General features: G+C 33.0%; 1 protein-coding gene across 4 annotated transcripts in view; it reads right to left on the bottom strand.

Moving 5' to 3' along the window:
- CCDC18 (coiled-coil domain containing 18) overlaps positions 1-17886 on the bottom strand; it is a 101001-nt gene that overhangs the window by 17970 nt on the left and 65145 nt on the right. For 3 of the 4 annotated variants that reach the window (XM_006919418.3, XM_015595175.2, XM_025051904.1), the window contains 6 exons: positions 17453-17666; positions 10646-10745; positions 7141-7257; positions 5968-6111; positions 4595-4798; positions 2773-2910 (listed from right to left, as the gene is read on the bottom strand). In XM_006919418.3, the coding sequence (XP_006919480.1) occupies positions 2773-2910; positions 4595-4798; positions 5968-6111; positions 7141-7257; positions 10646-10745; positions 17453-17666 (917 nt within the window). Of the gene's footprint in view, positions 1-649; positions 763-2772; positions 2911-4594; positions 4799-5967; positions 6112-7140; positions 7258-10645; positions 10746-17452; positions 17667-17886 lie in introns of all 4 variants that reach the window. The other variant, XR_001517583.2, reaches the window with a different exon arrangement.

Genomic DNA, 17886 nt, shown 5'->3' with positions numbered 1-17886 from the left:
TTGAATATATTTAAATTTTGAATGTTCGAAATTTTTAAGTTTTTAAAAATCTCATTTTCATAAAAAAATCAGCTTTGTAATTATTATTGATTTTTCTGATTATTCTGAAATCTGTATTTTAAAAAAAAATTTTAAAAATTAACGATCCCTTTTTCTAATTCTGTGTTACTTTAATGACATATTCTCTCATTTTTATAGACAAGCAATATACACACTTTAAAAATAAATCTTTGTCCAGTATCAAAAAAGAGAAAAACATGACTTTTTTTTTTTTAGCATGCGAGTTTTTTTAATTACTCCCACTTGAAGGTCCTTATTTTTGGAGAACAGCAATGGCATTTTACTATCCACTTTTCATTCCATAAAGGCTTCCTTAAAGGTTTTGGCAAGTTCACTTATCCTTATGACTATACTTCAGAGTAACTCCAGGTGTGTCAGCAGATTCATCATCAATTTACCACACCAGCACTTTGGATCTTTCTATAATGTTGAAGCCAATAGTACGCTGCAACTTGGGTAAAGAGGGAAAATGTTTAGGGGGCGTCGGTCAGCTTCTTCCAAGTGGTTGGAGCCTTCCATTAGGCATGCAAGCCACTTGCATCGTCAAAGTCCAAACATATGTCCAATCTCATGGGCTATAAAAGCTTACAGAATTGAAACAGCAAAATATAAGTCACTTCAGGAATGTAAGAGTTATCAAAAATTGAATAATCACTCGAAGATGTTTTCAGAAGCTTCTTCATCTTGCCTTCGTAGTATGAGCTATAAAAACAAAAACAAAAACAAAAACAAACTGCCATACCTGGCAAAGCTGAATATCCCACACCATCTGTCAAAGAAGCCTGTCCAAAGACAAAATTCCAAGAGTCTCTTGGGGAAAAATCAATCGTTGCTATTCCCACAACACAGAGGCATCTTTAGGTTTCTTCTTTTTTTTTTTAAGAACTTCAGGATATATTCTGCATGAATTTGTAGGTTCTATGTGTTATCACTGACTCTAAAGGAACATTTCATCGGAGAAACAGAAAACTGGTTCTAGGAGTTTTACTGTCAAGCCATAGAAAAATGTTTCACAGTAGCCCTTGAACCATTTAATATATTCTTTACTGATAATTCTGGTCTTTCCAAGAGATTCGATGCACTATATATAAAAACTGTTTCTCTAGAGAGTCTTTCTTTAAGGAGCATTGAAAACTGTTCAAAGTCTTGGGGAGCCTCTATATGACAGATGATCCAAACTGATTACAAATGCAAGGTAATGGGTCCAAAGAGATTACTGTATGGCTGGAAGACTTTGTTCATCAAACGCTGCCCTCCAGCATCTCATTTTTCATACTGTGATACAATGGCTGAGTTCTTTGAGATGAGAGCTGTTTTTAGTGTCTGTTCAGGGTGCTATACTGTTTGTATAATGCTAGGTCTCTTCCATTCATATTGTGTTCCTATGAAGTGCTTTCATCCTTCTGCTGAATGAATCTAACAGCTGTTCCACCATGAGGCTTACAGGATGGGTATGTCTAGGCCTGACCAGGAAAGTGTTGTACCTGGTACCTTCACCCCTGACAGGTCTCGACACCACCTGCAGTGGCCCCTGCACACATGCCCAAATTACATATTTTGATATTATACATATAAAAAATTAGCACCAAATACTACATAGCAAAACTAGAACCAATATTTATAATTTGTTTCATGTACTATCTGCTTATAAATAATTTCAGGTTGCTTATAAAACTAAAAGTAAAAAATTGGATAATTAAAAATAAAAGTAGAATAGAGACCACACAATAAAAGTATGAGTAGTTTCTGGCAAACACTTGAGATGGACTAATTATTACTGATAGTCACTAAGTTGAGCAGCTAATATCAATTAAATAATTATGCTGAATCCAACGGCATTCACATTTGTCTCTAAAGACCAAAGGTTGTACTCTCTTGGCTTGAGATTGGATTCAGCTTAAAAAAAAAAAATGTGTTTTGTTAGGTAGACACAATATCTTCAAAGAGATCTGAATCTAAATGCATTTAAGCAAGACATGGTAACCACAAGCCCAACCAATCCTTTGCAAATATGTTACCAAACTCTCTTTAAAGATGTTTAATGTAAATGTATTTGTAAGCCTTGTCATACAGAAAAATGCTTTCTTAGAACTTCATAAGTAATTTATTTAGATCTTATACATAAATTTTGGATAATATCTTCAGATGTAGTTTTTAAAAAGATAAGAAATGCTATTCTAATTGATAATACTGCCCATTTCTATAAAGGCTCAGATATACTAAAAAGCAAAGTATCAGGTTCTAGTATTGCCTATCTAAATTAATATCAGAACAAATGTTGGAAATTATAAAGCATTACAGATTCACATCACATGAAACTGCTTATATGGGTTTTTAAAGGTCTCCAGTTAGTTTTGGCAAGTGCTATTTTGTAACCAATGATGATGACAATGATGATGAGTCAAGCTCTGATGTAAGAACTTTAATTATATTAATTCATTTAATCCTCACACATGAAATAGATATCATTATTACATCCATTTTTGACAGATGTTAAGTTAATTGCCCAAGGTGACATAAGTGTTAAGTGATGAGCTGAGATTCGTAATCAGGCTGCCTGGCTGGATATAAAGTAAAAGTGATCTGTTTAGGCTAACAGACATCAAGACTACAATGTGTTATTCAATAATGAACATTTAGGATTTATACTTTTGTCCAGATAGGTCAACCTGCTTTACCAGGGAGTAATGCTACAAATTAAAATTTCTTTACCTCCAGATGATAAGCTTCCTTGAGAGATTCTACCTCTGCTGACAATTTCTTGATTTCTGCTTGCATTCTTGCTTCTAAATGAGCTTCACGTACTTGAGAAGCCCCCAATTCTTCAGCTAAATGGTTTCCATGAGCTTCCTTAAAAATGACATATTAAGTGAAGTCTATATAATTTGTTTATTTGGTTATTATAGCTAAGCCTATCCAGTGCATTTATGAAAGTAATAGCTTATATTATAAACTCTCATATACAAAGTTAACTTATTAAATGGTACACTTATCTAGACATTTAAGAGACTGCTAATGGGCAAGTATTGGTACACTGTTATGATAAGTTCACTAATCAATGCTTTCTGTGAAATAATAATCATAGCATGCTGAACTTTGGTAAATAATAGTCTACTCTTAGGTATGCCCATGCAATTTTGTTGGCCAAATGTGCTGTTTACTTATCAAGAGTCAGTTGTGTATTTACCCAAACCTATTTATACTAGCTGTGCTTGTGACTGTAATTAGAATTTTATTACATATTATGAATGATGATAAAATATGAATGCAGAAGGAAAGTTTTTATATGAAAACTAGGTTATATGCTTTGAAACCTCTTAATGAGTGAATCACAAACATTTGCTACCCAATTAGAAGCAGTCAAGATAGCTGTAAAATATTGTGGGAAATCTCATAAAAAAATATAAAAGATGCTATCTTCTGACTGATTTACAAATGTCTTTTAAATTTTTCTCCACTTTAAAGAAACCAAAATTGGAAACTATAGATGACGGATTATGATTATGGCTTATGGAAGAAAAGACCAGGTAGAATTCTAATCAAATGACCCTGCCCATACATAAGATTTGGTCCTATATTAAAAGATTAACATATGAATGTATATTTAAAGCTTTGGGTTAAAAAATATTTTTAACTGTCATTTTTAGTCATTCCCCACATTCACTCACATTTTTGATTAATTGAGCTTATCAGCTAAAATCAATTATACTATATTTAGATACCATCGATAAAGACAGAAATGAAATAAAAGTAGTTTCCCATCTTCTAAAAGACTCCCAAATGCCTGACATTTTAATAAAGATTCTCTATATATTCTTTATTAGTCTAACCATCCAGAAATGTTAATAAAAACATTGTTAGGTTCATCAAAATTAAACATAAAAATACTTTAACTCAATTACTATACTGAATTAGTAATCAAATAGCAAAAAAATCACAAGAACTTTTCTAGAACGTCAATAAACATGTTTTCTCAAAGTCTAAGTAATTAACCCAAGTATACCAATTTAAATATTTTTAAGCCAAGTTGTTAACCTTCTACCAAATACTGGGGAAATAAAATTTATATCAGTGCTCTTGCTTTTTATCACTATCCTCTCCAAATGTTCTGGACTGCAGGTTTCATAAGTTATAAATTTAAATCATTAGTTTTCATTTATAAGAGTGGCTACCAATGCAAAAGCTTTTATTCAAAAAAAGGTTAGCTTTTCTCCTTCAAATGATAGCTTAAATTCACTTAAAAGTCTAAAGTTCTTTGTAACTCAATTTATTGAAAACTAATTAGGTTGGCCAAAACTCAGTTCTGAGGAACTTCTAGTTATAAAGCTATGCTAACTATAACATTTTTCTTTCTTTTTAAATAACATAACATAAACTACCACTTTAACCATTTTTAAGTTTACATTTTGGTGGCATTAAGTACATTCACATTGTGCAACAGTAACTTTTGTAAGAACTGCATTCTACAATTCAAAAAAGTGAATGGTAAAATAAGACTTTTGAATAAGGTAAAGTTATTAAAAATAGGGATTACCTTCTCTTTGGAGAGTTGTTTTATTTCCTCCAGTTCACTTGAGAGCCTTTCTATTTCTCTTTGTGCTTGGACTTGTTGACAATGAGCCTCCACCAATTCTGTATGAGAGTTCTGCATCTGTTCCCGGGTTAGCCTCAGTTCTTGCTCCAAATCTATGGCCTCCTTATACTGAGTTGCAATGTATTGTTCCTGCTCTCTCATAACCTGAAAAGCACAAAGTACTTGTAAATTTCAACATGTAATGATACAGATAACCTATTTCTTATATTTCTCTTTTAATAAGTGACTTTTTCCCTCTCAACTAAACCTCTATAAAATTTAACATACAATGAATATCATCCACTGTGAAACTAATATTCAGGAAATGTCTTTTTTTCTTTTTTAATGACAAAATGACAAAACTACTGTCATAATCTGGGACACACTGGTATATTCGGCATGACTTTAATATGCAAGCCGTATAATCCTTTATTATGAATGTAACATGATAGAACACATAATAATATAAAAAGAAAAAACAAGTTAATATTGGATTATCCATGTCAAAAATGGAGAATGTACTTACAAATAATCAAAACCCACCATTAATCCACACAGCTGAATTACAGTCATGACCTTTTTCTCTATGAAAGTAAAATTTGTCACTGGGACTGCTGCTCTCTCTGATATACTTTGACATTACTCAGATCTCTAGAAAAGTATTGTTTCTTAGAAAAAAAAAATCAGTGTAAAGTAAGTTAGTTCTAAATTAGCTTGTTAGGTAGGTTAGGTAGTAGGTAATGAGCCTTGACTTTAGGACTGATAAGAAAAACCAATTCAAATCACTAGGATCCTAAAGTCTGGAATGGGGGGACCAGGGTTCAACTCTGATTTATATCAATATAAATCTCATGTAAATATTTTTTCCATCATTGTTAGGGAACAGAAAATGATAGGGCCAATAATCATTCCCCCTACCCCTCTGGGGCCCAAAGTTGTTCTCAGAAACCCTACTTGATTTATGTATATAATTCAACTAATATTTATTCATGCTTAGTATGTGATATGTCTGTTCTAGATATTGATATGAGTGAACAAAGGAAACAATTTTGGTTTCAAAAAGGCAAGTGGGTAGAATGGGTTCACAACTCAATACACAAGCAAACTGATGATACGACATCATCAAACCTCATCTGGCAACTCATTAGAACACCAGAATAAAATATTTAATTTAACAAGATCAAAGAAACTCATAGATATCAAGCTCAAATAATTAGCCTAAAAGTACTTATGATACAATTTCTGTATACTAAAACCAACCAGTTTAAAACAAAGATTTCTATCATTCTTTAGATACTACTACTTGTTCCTTAGGAGGAAAATAATTTGCTTACACTTTCCATTTCTTTCATCCTTTGTTGTGTTCGTTCCGTTTCTTTTTTCAGTTGACTGATCTCCTGCTCATTTTGTAGTGTTAAAAACTCTTTTTCTCGAAGCTGTTCTTTGGCGTTTTGCAATTTTTCATTCAGACTTTCTACCTGAATTTTAAACAGAAACAATATCAGTGTAACTAAGAAAAAATAATTCTTTAATCATAGTTGCAATCCAAGTAAGTTTTAAACTCATGTATCTAAAATAGCAAAATATAAAAATGTGTTTTCAAGATAACCGTAACTTAGACATAAACATCAGAATTCTTGTGCTTAATAAGATGCTTATATGTATATCTAAAATATGCTAAAAGAGATGAAAGTCTCAGTCATATTTGTATAAGAAAGGAAAATTAGGGTAAATTAAAATAACAAATATCACATGGCCTTAGAAATAATTTTATAGGTAATATATGCATGAGGTAAAAATATACTTTAGTGAGAAAGTCTCCTTCCTACTGTGTTCCTTCTTTAGAGGCAACCACAGTTAACAGAAATACTTGCAAATCCTTACAAATATATTTTATACATATTCGGACATGTACACATTATAGTTAAGTATGTGGATACATTGATACGAGAAAAACTACATTTAAAATAACATTAAGAGTGTAGTCACCAGAGGCTAGGAAGTGGGAGAAATGGGGAAATGTTGGTAAAAGTATATAAAGTTTCAGTTTTGCAGGATGAGTAAGTTCTGGAGATCTAATGTATAAATAAATAGTACTGTGACTATAGTTAGTAATACTGTATTATGTACTTGAAATTTGCTAAGTGAATAAATTATAAATGTTCTCACCAAAACCAAAACAAAAACAAAAAAAGTAAGTGAGGTGAGTACATGTTAATTAGCTTGATTGTGGTAATTATTTCACAATGTGTATGTATGTCAAAACATCACATTGCACACCTTAAATATATGCAATTTTTATTTGTCAATTATATCTCAATAAAGCTAGGAGAAATATTAAGAGGAGAAAAGGAATATAAAGTACAACATACAAGATGATTAAAATTATGTAGTATTTTTATTATGTGTATGTTATAAAAAAGCCATGTTATATGAACAATAGATGCTTACAGTTAAATAGTTATTTTTAAAAACAATTAAAAAATATGTAATTTTTCATGATTTACCTGTTTGTTGCATTCTTTAAGTTCCAATTCTGATTTCTCCAGAGTACCCTCTAATTTAATTATTTTCTGTTCCATTTCTCCCCTGTGCTCACGAATAGTCATATCTAAATGTGTAACCTAAATACAAAAGTAACAATAAATTGGTGTTCAATTTTATTCTAATGTAGAAAAGTGTGTGCTTGGAATGTGTTTTAGAATTATAGTGGATATAACTGAAACAAACTCATCTCAAATAAATTATTAAAAAGAATGAGAAAAACAACCATTGCTTACTAATACCGGATCTTGAACCCCATATATATTACAGAAACTTAAAGAAAAAATAGGATCATGTAAAATGCTTCAGACTTCATTAGATAAAAGCTGCTAAATACAATACAACATAACAAAAATTGTGAAATGCAGCAAAAGCAGTGTTTGGAGGAAAATTTATAGTACTGAATGCATGCATTAGAAAAGAAGATCTAAAATTGGTCATCTAAACTTCCACATTGGGAAAGTAGAAAAAGAAGAGTAAATTAAATCCAAAGTAAGTAGAAGGAAAGAAATATCAATAATTATAGCAGAAATCAATAAAATTAAAATTAGGAAATCAATAGAGAAAATCAACAAAACCAAAAATTGGTTCTTTGAAAAGATCAATAAAATCAAGTCTCTAGCCAAGCTAAGTAAAAAAAAAAAAAAAAAGGCATCAATTACTAATATCAGAAATGAAAAGGGAGACATTACTACAAATCTCATGGACATTAAAAGAATAATAAAGGAATACTATGAACAACTCTGCTGATGACTTTGATAAAACTAGATGAAATAGACCAAATGACAAAATCTAACAAACATTCATATAAATTTTCTTAGTAAACTAGGACAGAGGGTAACTTTCTCAACTTGGCAAAAAATATCTACAAAAAAACAACAGCTAACATCATATTTAATGGTGTGAGAAACTTGATGCTTTCCCACTAAGATCAGACAAGGCAAAATATTTCCTCCTAGCAGTACTTTTCAACTTTTACTGGAAGTCCTAGCTAATGCAATAAGAAAAGGAAATAAAAAGTATACACATTTGGAAGGAAGACATAAAACTGTCTTTGTTTTCAGAGGACATGATCATCTAGGTAAAAAATCCAGAAGATTTGACAAAAAAAATTCCTGGAATTAATAAGCAATTATAGCAGAGTTTAGGATATGAAGTTGTTATACAAAAAGTCAAATGTTTTCCTATATACCATAAATGAACAAGAGGAATTTGAAATTAAAAACCCAATATTATTTATGTTGGCACCCCCATAAAAGAAATGCTTCGGTATAAATCTAACAAAATATATACAAGATCTATATAAAGAAAACTATAAAACTCCAATGAAAGAAATCAAAGAATTAAATAAATGAAGAGTCAATGTTCATGAATAGGAAGACTCAAAACTGTCAAGATGTCAGTTCTCCCCAAGTTGATTCATAGATTCAGGGAAGTTCCAATCAAAATCCCAACAAGTTATTTTGTGCATATGACAAACTGATTCTAAAGTTTATATGGAGAGGCAAAAGACCAAGAATAGCCAAGAAAATATTGAAAGAGAAGAACAAAGTTGGAGGACTGACACTACCCAACTTCAAGACTTACTACTATAAAGCTACACCAATCAAGACAGTGTGGTACTGGTAAAAGAATAAGTGAATAGGTCAATCGAACAAGATAAAGAGCCCAGAAATAAACCCATTTAAATGTAGTCAATTGATTTTTGACAAGGAATAAAGGTAATACAATGAAGAAAAGATAGTCTTTCAATAAATGGTGCTGGAATAAGTACAAAAAAAAAAAAAGAGAGAGAGAATCTAGACACAGACATTATAGTCTTCACAAATATTAACACAAAATCGATCAAAGACCTAAATGAAAATGCAAAACTATAAAACTCTTAGAAGATAAAAGATGACTTTTATGGTGATGACTTTTTAGATCTAACACCAAAGACACAATCCATGAAAGAAATAATTGATGAGCTGGACTTCATTAAAATTCAAACTTCTACTCTGTGAAAGCTAATGTCAAAAGAATGAGAAGAAAAGTCACAAACTGGGAGAAAATATTTGCAAAAAACCAATCTGATAAAGAACTGGTATCTAAAATATACAAAGAACTATTAAAACTCAACAATAAAAAACCAAACAACCTAATTAAAAAAATAGGCCAAAGACCTTAACAGATACCTTACTAAAGAAGATAAACACGTGACAAATAAGCAAAGGAAACAATGTCATTAGGAAAATACAAATTAAAACAACAACGAGACAATACTACACACCTATTATAATGGCCAAAATGCAAAACACTGATAACACTGAATGCTAGCCGGGATGTGGAGGAACTCTCATTCGTTGCTGGTGGGAATGCAAAATGACACAGCTACTTTGAACAACAGTTTGGAAGTGTCATAAAATTAAACACAATCTTCCCGTATGGTTCAGCAATCATACTCCATGGTATTTAAACAAATGAGTTGAAAACTTATGTCTACACAAAAAGCTACACATGAATGTTTATAGCAACTTTATGCATTAACTGCCAAAACTTGGAAGTAACCAAGATGTCCTTTAATGGTGAATGCATAAATAAGCTGTAGTATATTCAGACAAAGGAGTATTATTCAATACTAAAAAGAAATGAGACATCAAAGTATGAAAAGACATGGAGGAACTGTAAATGCATATTACTAAGTGAAAGAAACCAATTTGAAAAGATTATATACTATATGATTCAAACTATGTATATGATATTCTGGAAAAGGCAAAACTATGGACACAATAAAAATATCAGTGGTTGCCAAAGTTGGAGGAGGAGTGGGAGGGATAAATAAGTGGAACACAGAATTTATAGTGCAGTGAAAATACTCTGGATGATATTATAATAGTGGATATCTATCCTTATACATGTGTCCAAACTCACAGAATGTACAACACCAAAAGTAAACTGTAATATAAACTCTGGAATTCGTGAGATCATGATGTAATGATGTAGGTTCACAATTGTAACAAAGGTAACAGCTCTAGTTAGGGAATGCTGCTAAGAGCTGTGCATTTGTGGGGGCGTGGGGTATATGAGAAATCTCTGTATCTTCTGCTCAATCTTTCTGTAAACCTAAAACTGCTCTAAAAAATAAAGTCTTCAAAAAAGATGCTGGGTAAATAATACCCTTTAAATATTTTTGCTCCTCCAACAAACACTAGCTGAGCAAGTAACTCCTTTAATTCCATTTTTTTTGATATACAGTAATATGAGAGTTTAAAAGGTTCGGATACTAATTTAACCTTCATTCTCAAAAATCTGCTTTCTGAAAAAATAGCAAGATAAAGAAAGTTGATATATTTGTAACTTTTAAAATATGTATGTGCACAAAGAATAAATATGCCATAAAATGTTCATTTTACCAAAAGTGTTATCTAAAACACCATGTAATAATATTTTACCAGAAAACTTCATTAAAATAAAATTAAGAAAACCAACTTGAGCTGCTCTTTGCTTTAGCTCCCAATTTCTCTCCTTAAGTGCCTGATCCATTTCAAGGAGTTCTTGCTTTTTGTCTTCAATTTCCATCTTGCATTCTCTGAAATTTATCAAAAGAAAAAGATCGAAGCAAACAATAGGAATATTATAGTTTTTAAAAGTTACCTTTCCTGTAAGTTAACAGTGAGATAATATATGCAATTATTTTAGTTTGAAAGGGCTCAATTTAAAATAATTATAAGAAAATAGTGTTCTAAAAAAGGCAAAAGTTAACTCAAACTCTATTACAGACAATTTAAGCTAAATGTTAAAGCACACAGGATATAAGATTGAATCAGTATAAGAATTTTAAAAATATGTCCATATTTTTTCATCTCTAGATCAAAGAAGTATTTGTTTGAAAGTCTTTTCTATATAACAGCCATGAGTTTATTATAATTGAATGGGGCATTTATCTCATGGTTGGTATCCCAGATATCCATCTACAGTTCAATAAATGACTACTGTATTTCTCATGGAAATTTTACTCAAAATGATGCTTTACATATAGTGAATTAACAAAGTCTACTCTAAAATATTTCTATAAGTATATTTATATAAATTCATATTTTTATAAATATACATTTAATAAATTCTCATCCTCCTAAAACCCTAACTTATGTATAATTTTACATTATAAAAATGGTTAGTACTGGAGGAAAAAAAATGGCATACATGACAGAGGCTCTGTTCATCCCTCTGGTGATCAAATCAAACTTGTGATGGAAACAAGGAGCAAGCAGAAAGGAAAAATCACCTGGGATCTAGATGAACAAGCCATACAACTAGGGAGAAATCCAAGTCGTCACCCTGCAATAGCAGAAGGTAGGATGGGGTAGGACATGGGGCTGCCCAGTCTCGAGCAGCTGAGTGACACGGAGGCAGCAGCAGTGGGAGAAGCCTCTTAAAGGGGCCACTTCCACGAGCAGATTTTCACAGTGATGGATCTGTTGCTCTGAGCGCCAGTGCCAATCTGGCTGCGCACAGAGGGCACCAAGGACTTATAGGGAGACATCGCCAGAGGGGAGACTTGCTTTGTACAGAAGTGCCGACAGTATCCATTGTTCCTTGTTGAGACCTTCTCCCTCCCAGTGCGTGGACACAGCATCACCATAACCATGACATTATCAAACTGGATTAACAGATGTCACTCCACCCAGAGGATTCCCTGAAACCCTGCCTCCCAAATTTGTGGCCCTGCCCAAGCCACATCCAGGTGTATCCTCAGGGAGTCAGGTGCTCCTTGCTGAGCAGTGCTTAGACTCATACTGGAGGCATGAGTCGGTTTCTGGTGTGGCCTTTTGAGGCAACTATAAGCACAGCATCTGTGGATTGCTTGCTAAATCTCAAGAGGTGGCCCCGGAGGGGTAGCGGCTTGGGCTAAATTTGGCCTGCAGCTGTACCCCTCTCAGGACTGGGCCAATGGACACCTACTTCACAAATCCACACTAATAAGACCAGGAGACTTAGGAGCTTTGTTTAGTACATAGAAACAGATACAAAAAGGAAGCCAAAATGGGAAGACAAAGAAGCAGAAACTATTAGACAACAGAACAGAAATCCACATACAGTAGAGTCAAGTAATCTAACAGATGCAGAATTTAAAACACTGTTTACAAAGATGCTCAATGAACTTTTGGGAAGTGTAGATAAATTCAGTGAAAACTTCAACAAAGAGATAAAAAACATAAAAATGGAAATGGAAATTATAAAAGGGAACCAGGCTGAAATAAAGAACACATTATCTGAGATGAGAAGTATATTAAATGGAATAAACGAAGGAACAAACAATGTGAATAAAGAAAAGAATCAAATGCCCTATCTAGAGGATGGGAAAGCCAAGGACACTCAATCAGAAGGGCAAGAAATCAGAGGCCAAGACTATAAAAATAATTTAAGGAGCATATGTGACACTATTAAGAGTTCAAATATCCGTCTGATTGGTGTAGCTGAAGAAAATCAAGATGTTGAACAGCTGTTTGAAGAAATTATGATGGAAAACTTCCCTAACCTGGTGAAGGAAATGGACAAAAAACCCCAGGAAACTCAGAGAATTACAAAAATCAGGGATCCAAAGAAGCCCAAACTAAGATACATCATAATCAAAATGCCAAAGGTTAAATATAAAGAAAGAATATTAAAAGCAGCAAGAGAAAAACAAATAATTACTAATAAGGGAACACCCATAAGATGGCAGCTGATTTTTCAAAAGAAACTATGCAGGACAGAAGGGCTTGGCAAAAAATATTTGACAGAATGAAGACCCAGGATATACAATCAAGAATAATTTATCCAGCAAAACTATCATTTAGAGTTGGACAGATAAAGAGCTTCCCAGACAAAAATAAGCTAAAGTAATTTATCACCACCCAAAATGTTGGAGGGACTTTTTTAAGAAGAAAAAACATATATCAAAAACAGGAATAAAGAATGGTAACAACTACATTCCTATCAATAAGTACCTTAAATGGAAAAGAATTAAGTGCTCTGACCAAAAGATAGAGTGGCTGAAAGGATAAGAAAACAAGAGCCCTACATATGCTGCCTACAAGAGACTCACTTCAGATTAAAAGACACACACAGACTAAAAGGATGGAGAAAGATATTGCTTTGATGGAACTAGAAGGTATTTAAATCACACAGAAAAAGATAAACACTGTATGATTTCATTTATATGCAGAATCCTAGAAATAAAAAGAACAAACTAGTCAAAAACAGACTCACAAAATAGTGGACAATTTGGTGACGGACAGAGCGGAGGGGCGTTTGGCTGGGAGAATGGGGTGAAGGGTTAAGGAAGTACAAATTAGTAGCTGATGGATGGTCACGAAGATGGGATGCATGGCATAGGGAATGCAGTAAGCATTACTATGTTGGCTAGGTGCAGGGTCAGGGGAGGGAGGGAGCAACTGAGGGGATCGTTTTATGAACTATATAGACATCTAACCAATGTACTGTATACTTGAAACTAATTAAAATAAATAAATTTTAAAAACCTGAATGAACAGTACATTTAAAATCTTAGTATTTCACTATTAAATTATATTTCAATTTTTTAAAAGTAGAATTTCCTAACATTTAATGCTGTATGCATTCAGAAACTGTTACTCCAATGTTAACTGGAAGATGGTTACGAATGATTTTGTTTTGAGAACACAATAAAACTGAGGTGCAGCAGGCAGAATGAGATGCCCCTGGGGCCATTCTTGGCCCCTGGTGGACTCACACTGTCTCCCAGTTATTCAAGCACTAAGCTAGTAAAGGGGTTTGGCAGATGTTAACTAAGGCCTCAAATTAGTTGATCATATACTAGGGAGAGTATCCCAGTGGCCTGACCTAATCACAGGAGCTCTATGGACCTGGGTCTAAGGCCAGAGACTCAAAGTGTGGGATGCACTCAGTCTGCAGGAGGTTCTCCACACCCAGCTTTGAAGACCGAGGATGAGAGGCAAGGAATGCCAGCTGCTCCTGGAACTAAGAGAGCCTCCGGCTGACAGCCAGCCAGCAAGGATGGCAGAAGCACCTCAGTCCCACAACCAAAAGAACCAAATGCTGTCACCCCAAGCTCTGGGGCAGGACTGCCACCCACAGCCCACACATGACATAGCCATACGAACTTTGAGCACATCAGGATCCAAAACGGCCATGCCCTGTCCCTCCCCTAGGGACACTGTGAGATAAATGTTATTGCTTCAAATCCATAAATTTGTAGCAATTTGTTATACAGTAAATAGAAAACTAATAAAAATATCATACTAAGAAAAAAATGCTTAGTGCTAACAAAATTTGAAGACTTTACTACTATGAAGGCTGTGATCAGAGAATTTTAATTTGAAACTTTTAACTTAATTTAATTTAATTTTAATTTAATAAGTTCTGATATAACAAAGGCTGAAAATGTTGATCTTAAAAATCTTCATATGATTTTCTAGTCTTAAATGTGAAACAATATTAAATGTACTGATTTTAAAAAGCAGATTCTCAACTTCTTTAAAGAGCTATTAATTATTTTTCTAAAAGCCAAGAGTTATAAAATATAAGGCTAAATAATAATCTAAAACTATTATGAAATGAATTCTAAAGAAAACTCTAACTGCTGTCTATGCAAATAACTGAGCTTCCAAAATTCAGCTATTATATAGAATTTAAGATTTCATTTTTACTTCTTTCATCCATTCATTCACTTAACCATTTAGCAAATATTTATTGGATCCTTCCTATATGTCAGAGTTCTATGTTCTGTGAATTTAAAATCAACAAGATAGATGTCTTTCATCACATGGAGCTTACAGTCTTAGGTTCAGGAAAGAAGACAAACTATAAATAATAACTCGACAAAAAAATATCATAATATAAAGTGCTATGTTAGAGTATTAAATAGTGATGAAATAGTGACTGGGTGGCTACTTTAGAAAAGATGAACAGGGAAGGGCTCTCTGAGATAACATGAAGGGCAAGAAACTGGCCATACAACCATTATTTCAGGACCCAAGAAACAGCTAAAGCAAAGTTTGATGGTGGCAAAAACTTGGTGAATTTTAAGTACAATAAAAATGTCAGAAGCAAGAAAAATTGTATGAAATGAGGCCAGAGAAACAGGCATTAACCTTGTTATATAAGGTTTTGTATTCTAGGATAAGGAGCTTGGATTTTTTAAAGTTTTTGATAAAATACATATGACATAAGATTTACCATTTTAACCATTTTAAAGTATATAATCGGTTATAGTAAATATATTCACAATGTTGTGTTACCATTGCCATTATCTATTTCCAATACTTTTTCATCACTTCAAATGAAAATTCCAAACCTATTTGCAGTTATTTTCCATTCTCCCTCACCCTAGTTCCTGGCAAACACTAATCTGCCTTCTATCTCTATGGATTTGTTAATTCTGGATATTTCATATAAATAAAATTATGCAACATGTATCTGGTTTCTTTTATTCAGCATGTTTTCAAGATTTATCTATGTTGTAGCATGTATCAGTACTTTCTTTTCATGGAATAATACTCCTTGTATGAATATTCCACATTGTATTTATTCATTCAACTACTGATGGACATTTGGGTTGTTTCCACTTAGCGGCTACTATGAATAGACCTGCTATGAATAATCTGTGCACAATTTTTGTTTGAACACCTTTTATTAGTTATTTTAGGTACATACCTAGGAGTGGAATTGAGTTATATGGTAATTCTATGTTTAACTTATTGAAGAACTATCAAACTGTTTTGCATAGCAGCTATACCAATTTAGTTTCCTACATGCAATGTATGAGGGCTCCAATTTCTCTATCCACTTGCTAACATTTGTTATTTTGGGGGGTTTTTTTTTGGAAAGTTTTTTTTTGGGGGGGTTGTTTATCTTATGGTCATTCTAGTGGGTGTGAAGTGATATTTCATTGTGGTTTTGATTTACATTTCCCAAGGAGCTTTGGTTTAATTTGGGATCTTTTGGGAAGCCAGTAGAAGGTTTAAGTAGGGGAGCAATATGACCTGATTGATGTTTTAAATCATAAACTTAAATCCATTCTGTGGAAAATGGACTGTGGAGAGAATCAAAAATTTAAGCTGGGAGACCAGTTTGGGAGTCACAGCAATAGTCCAGGTGATAGATGATAATGGCTTATGCTCAGGTGGTAACAGAAAAGAGGCCGAAAAATCAACTGGTTTCAGAAAATGTTCTAAAAATAAAGTTGATAAGATTTGCTAATAGAATGAATGAAAAAAGAGAAGGAAAGAGATAAAATAATCACAGATTTCTGGTTTGAGCTATTGTATGAAACTGAGAAGAACAAGAGGAAAAAAATGAGTTCTGTTTTGGCCCAACTTAAGAAGACTCTTAAAAATATTTAAGTGTAGATAACAAGTAAGTCATGAAATATTTGAGCCTGGGTTCGTGGAGCCAGTAGTTAGGTTACTACTGGAGATATGGGTTTGAAAGTCTGACATGTAGTATTTAAAGCTACAAGAAATTTACTAAAAATGAGCTTGCAGGCAGAAAAGAGAAGGGGACCCTACAATGAACATGAGATACATCTAGGTCATCTTGCTGTTCTCTATCCTGTTCTTTTAGTCCACATTTCACACCCTGGTTTATAATTCTGTTTTCCTCTTCGGAATCTATTTCCTATACTTTAGATCTGTTCTGGTTCTCCATTCCCACTCACCACAGATGTATGCTAGAACAGCATCTTATGCTATAGCTGCTAATTTAAGAACCTGGATTTTAGAGTCGGACAGACTTGTGTTTAATTCCCTTCTCTGGACTCTCTATCTGACTTTGGGCATTTTACTTAATTTTCTCAAGCCTCAGTTTTTTCAAGTGTAAAAAGGTAATAATATGTATCTGACAGATTTCTTGTAAAGAAATGAGTAAGATCATTCATGAATTCCCTGGCATAGTCCTGGCATAAGATAAAGGCTTAATAAAAACAATAATATTGTTATTATTAATATTATTTTGCTATTAACCACTGCCATATGCTGGTCCAATCATTTTTCACCACTATGGAATATAGGAGTAGGCCAATGTTAAATAGTCCAAAGACCAAGGATAGAATATTAGCTAACAGCATTTGTTGAATTAGTTAAGATGGAGCATAGCATAGGCTGACAAGGAAGAGCCACAGTGAGCCACAGTGAACCAGTTGAAAAGTTTGGACATCTAGAATTCAACAACAAACTTTACTGTATGACCCAAGGATTCAGAATAATAAAGTGAAATACCTGTAATTGTAATATCATTTCTTAGTATTTAACTCACCTAAGTTCAGCTGTGAGATCCTTTATAGTTGTGTATTTTTCCTCTAATGATACTTGAGCCTTCTGCAGTACGTCTCTCAATTCTTGGAGTTGTCTTAAAGTACTTTTTAATTCTCCATGAGCATTTTGTAGTTCAGTCTCTACTACCTCTTGTTTCTGCAAGGCTTCTGTTAGTTCGGCTTCTGTGTGGTGCTGTAACTTTTCTAACTCCTTCACTATTAAGAGAAGAAAATAATTTTAGAACTACCTAGAAACTATTTATTATTAAGAACTTTGTAAATAATTAAAATTAAGAATATTCAATTTTATTCATCTACCAGAGGCAAAATACTGACCACTCATTGTTTCTTTGAACCCTATCATCCCAAATTCTTACTTTAGTCCACTTCTTTAAATACAAATATGCAGGCAGCAAAGCTCAGCTAACCTGTTGCT

The sequence above is a fragment of the Pteropus alecto genome, unplaced genomic scaffold (genome assembly GCF_000325575.1).
Source record: "Pteropus alecto unplaced genomic scaffold, ASM32557v1 scaffold25, whole genome shotgun sequence".
In the NCBI taxonomy this organism is placed as follows: Eukaryota; Metazoa; Chordata; class Mammalia; order Chiroptera; family Pteropodidae; genus Pteropus; species Pteropus alecto.
Note: the sequence above shows the minus strand (reverse complement) of the source record. Positions and strands in the feature narration are given on the sequence as shown.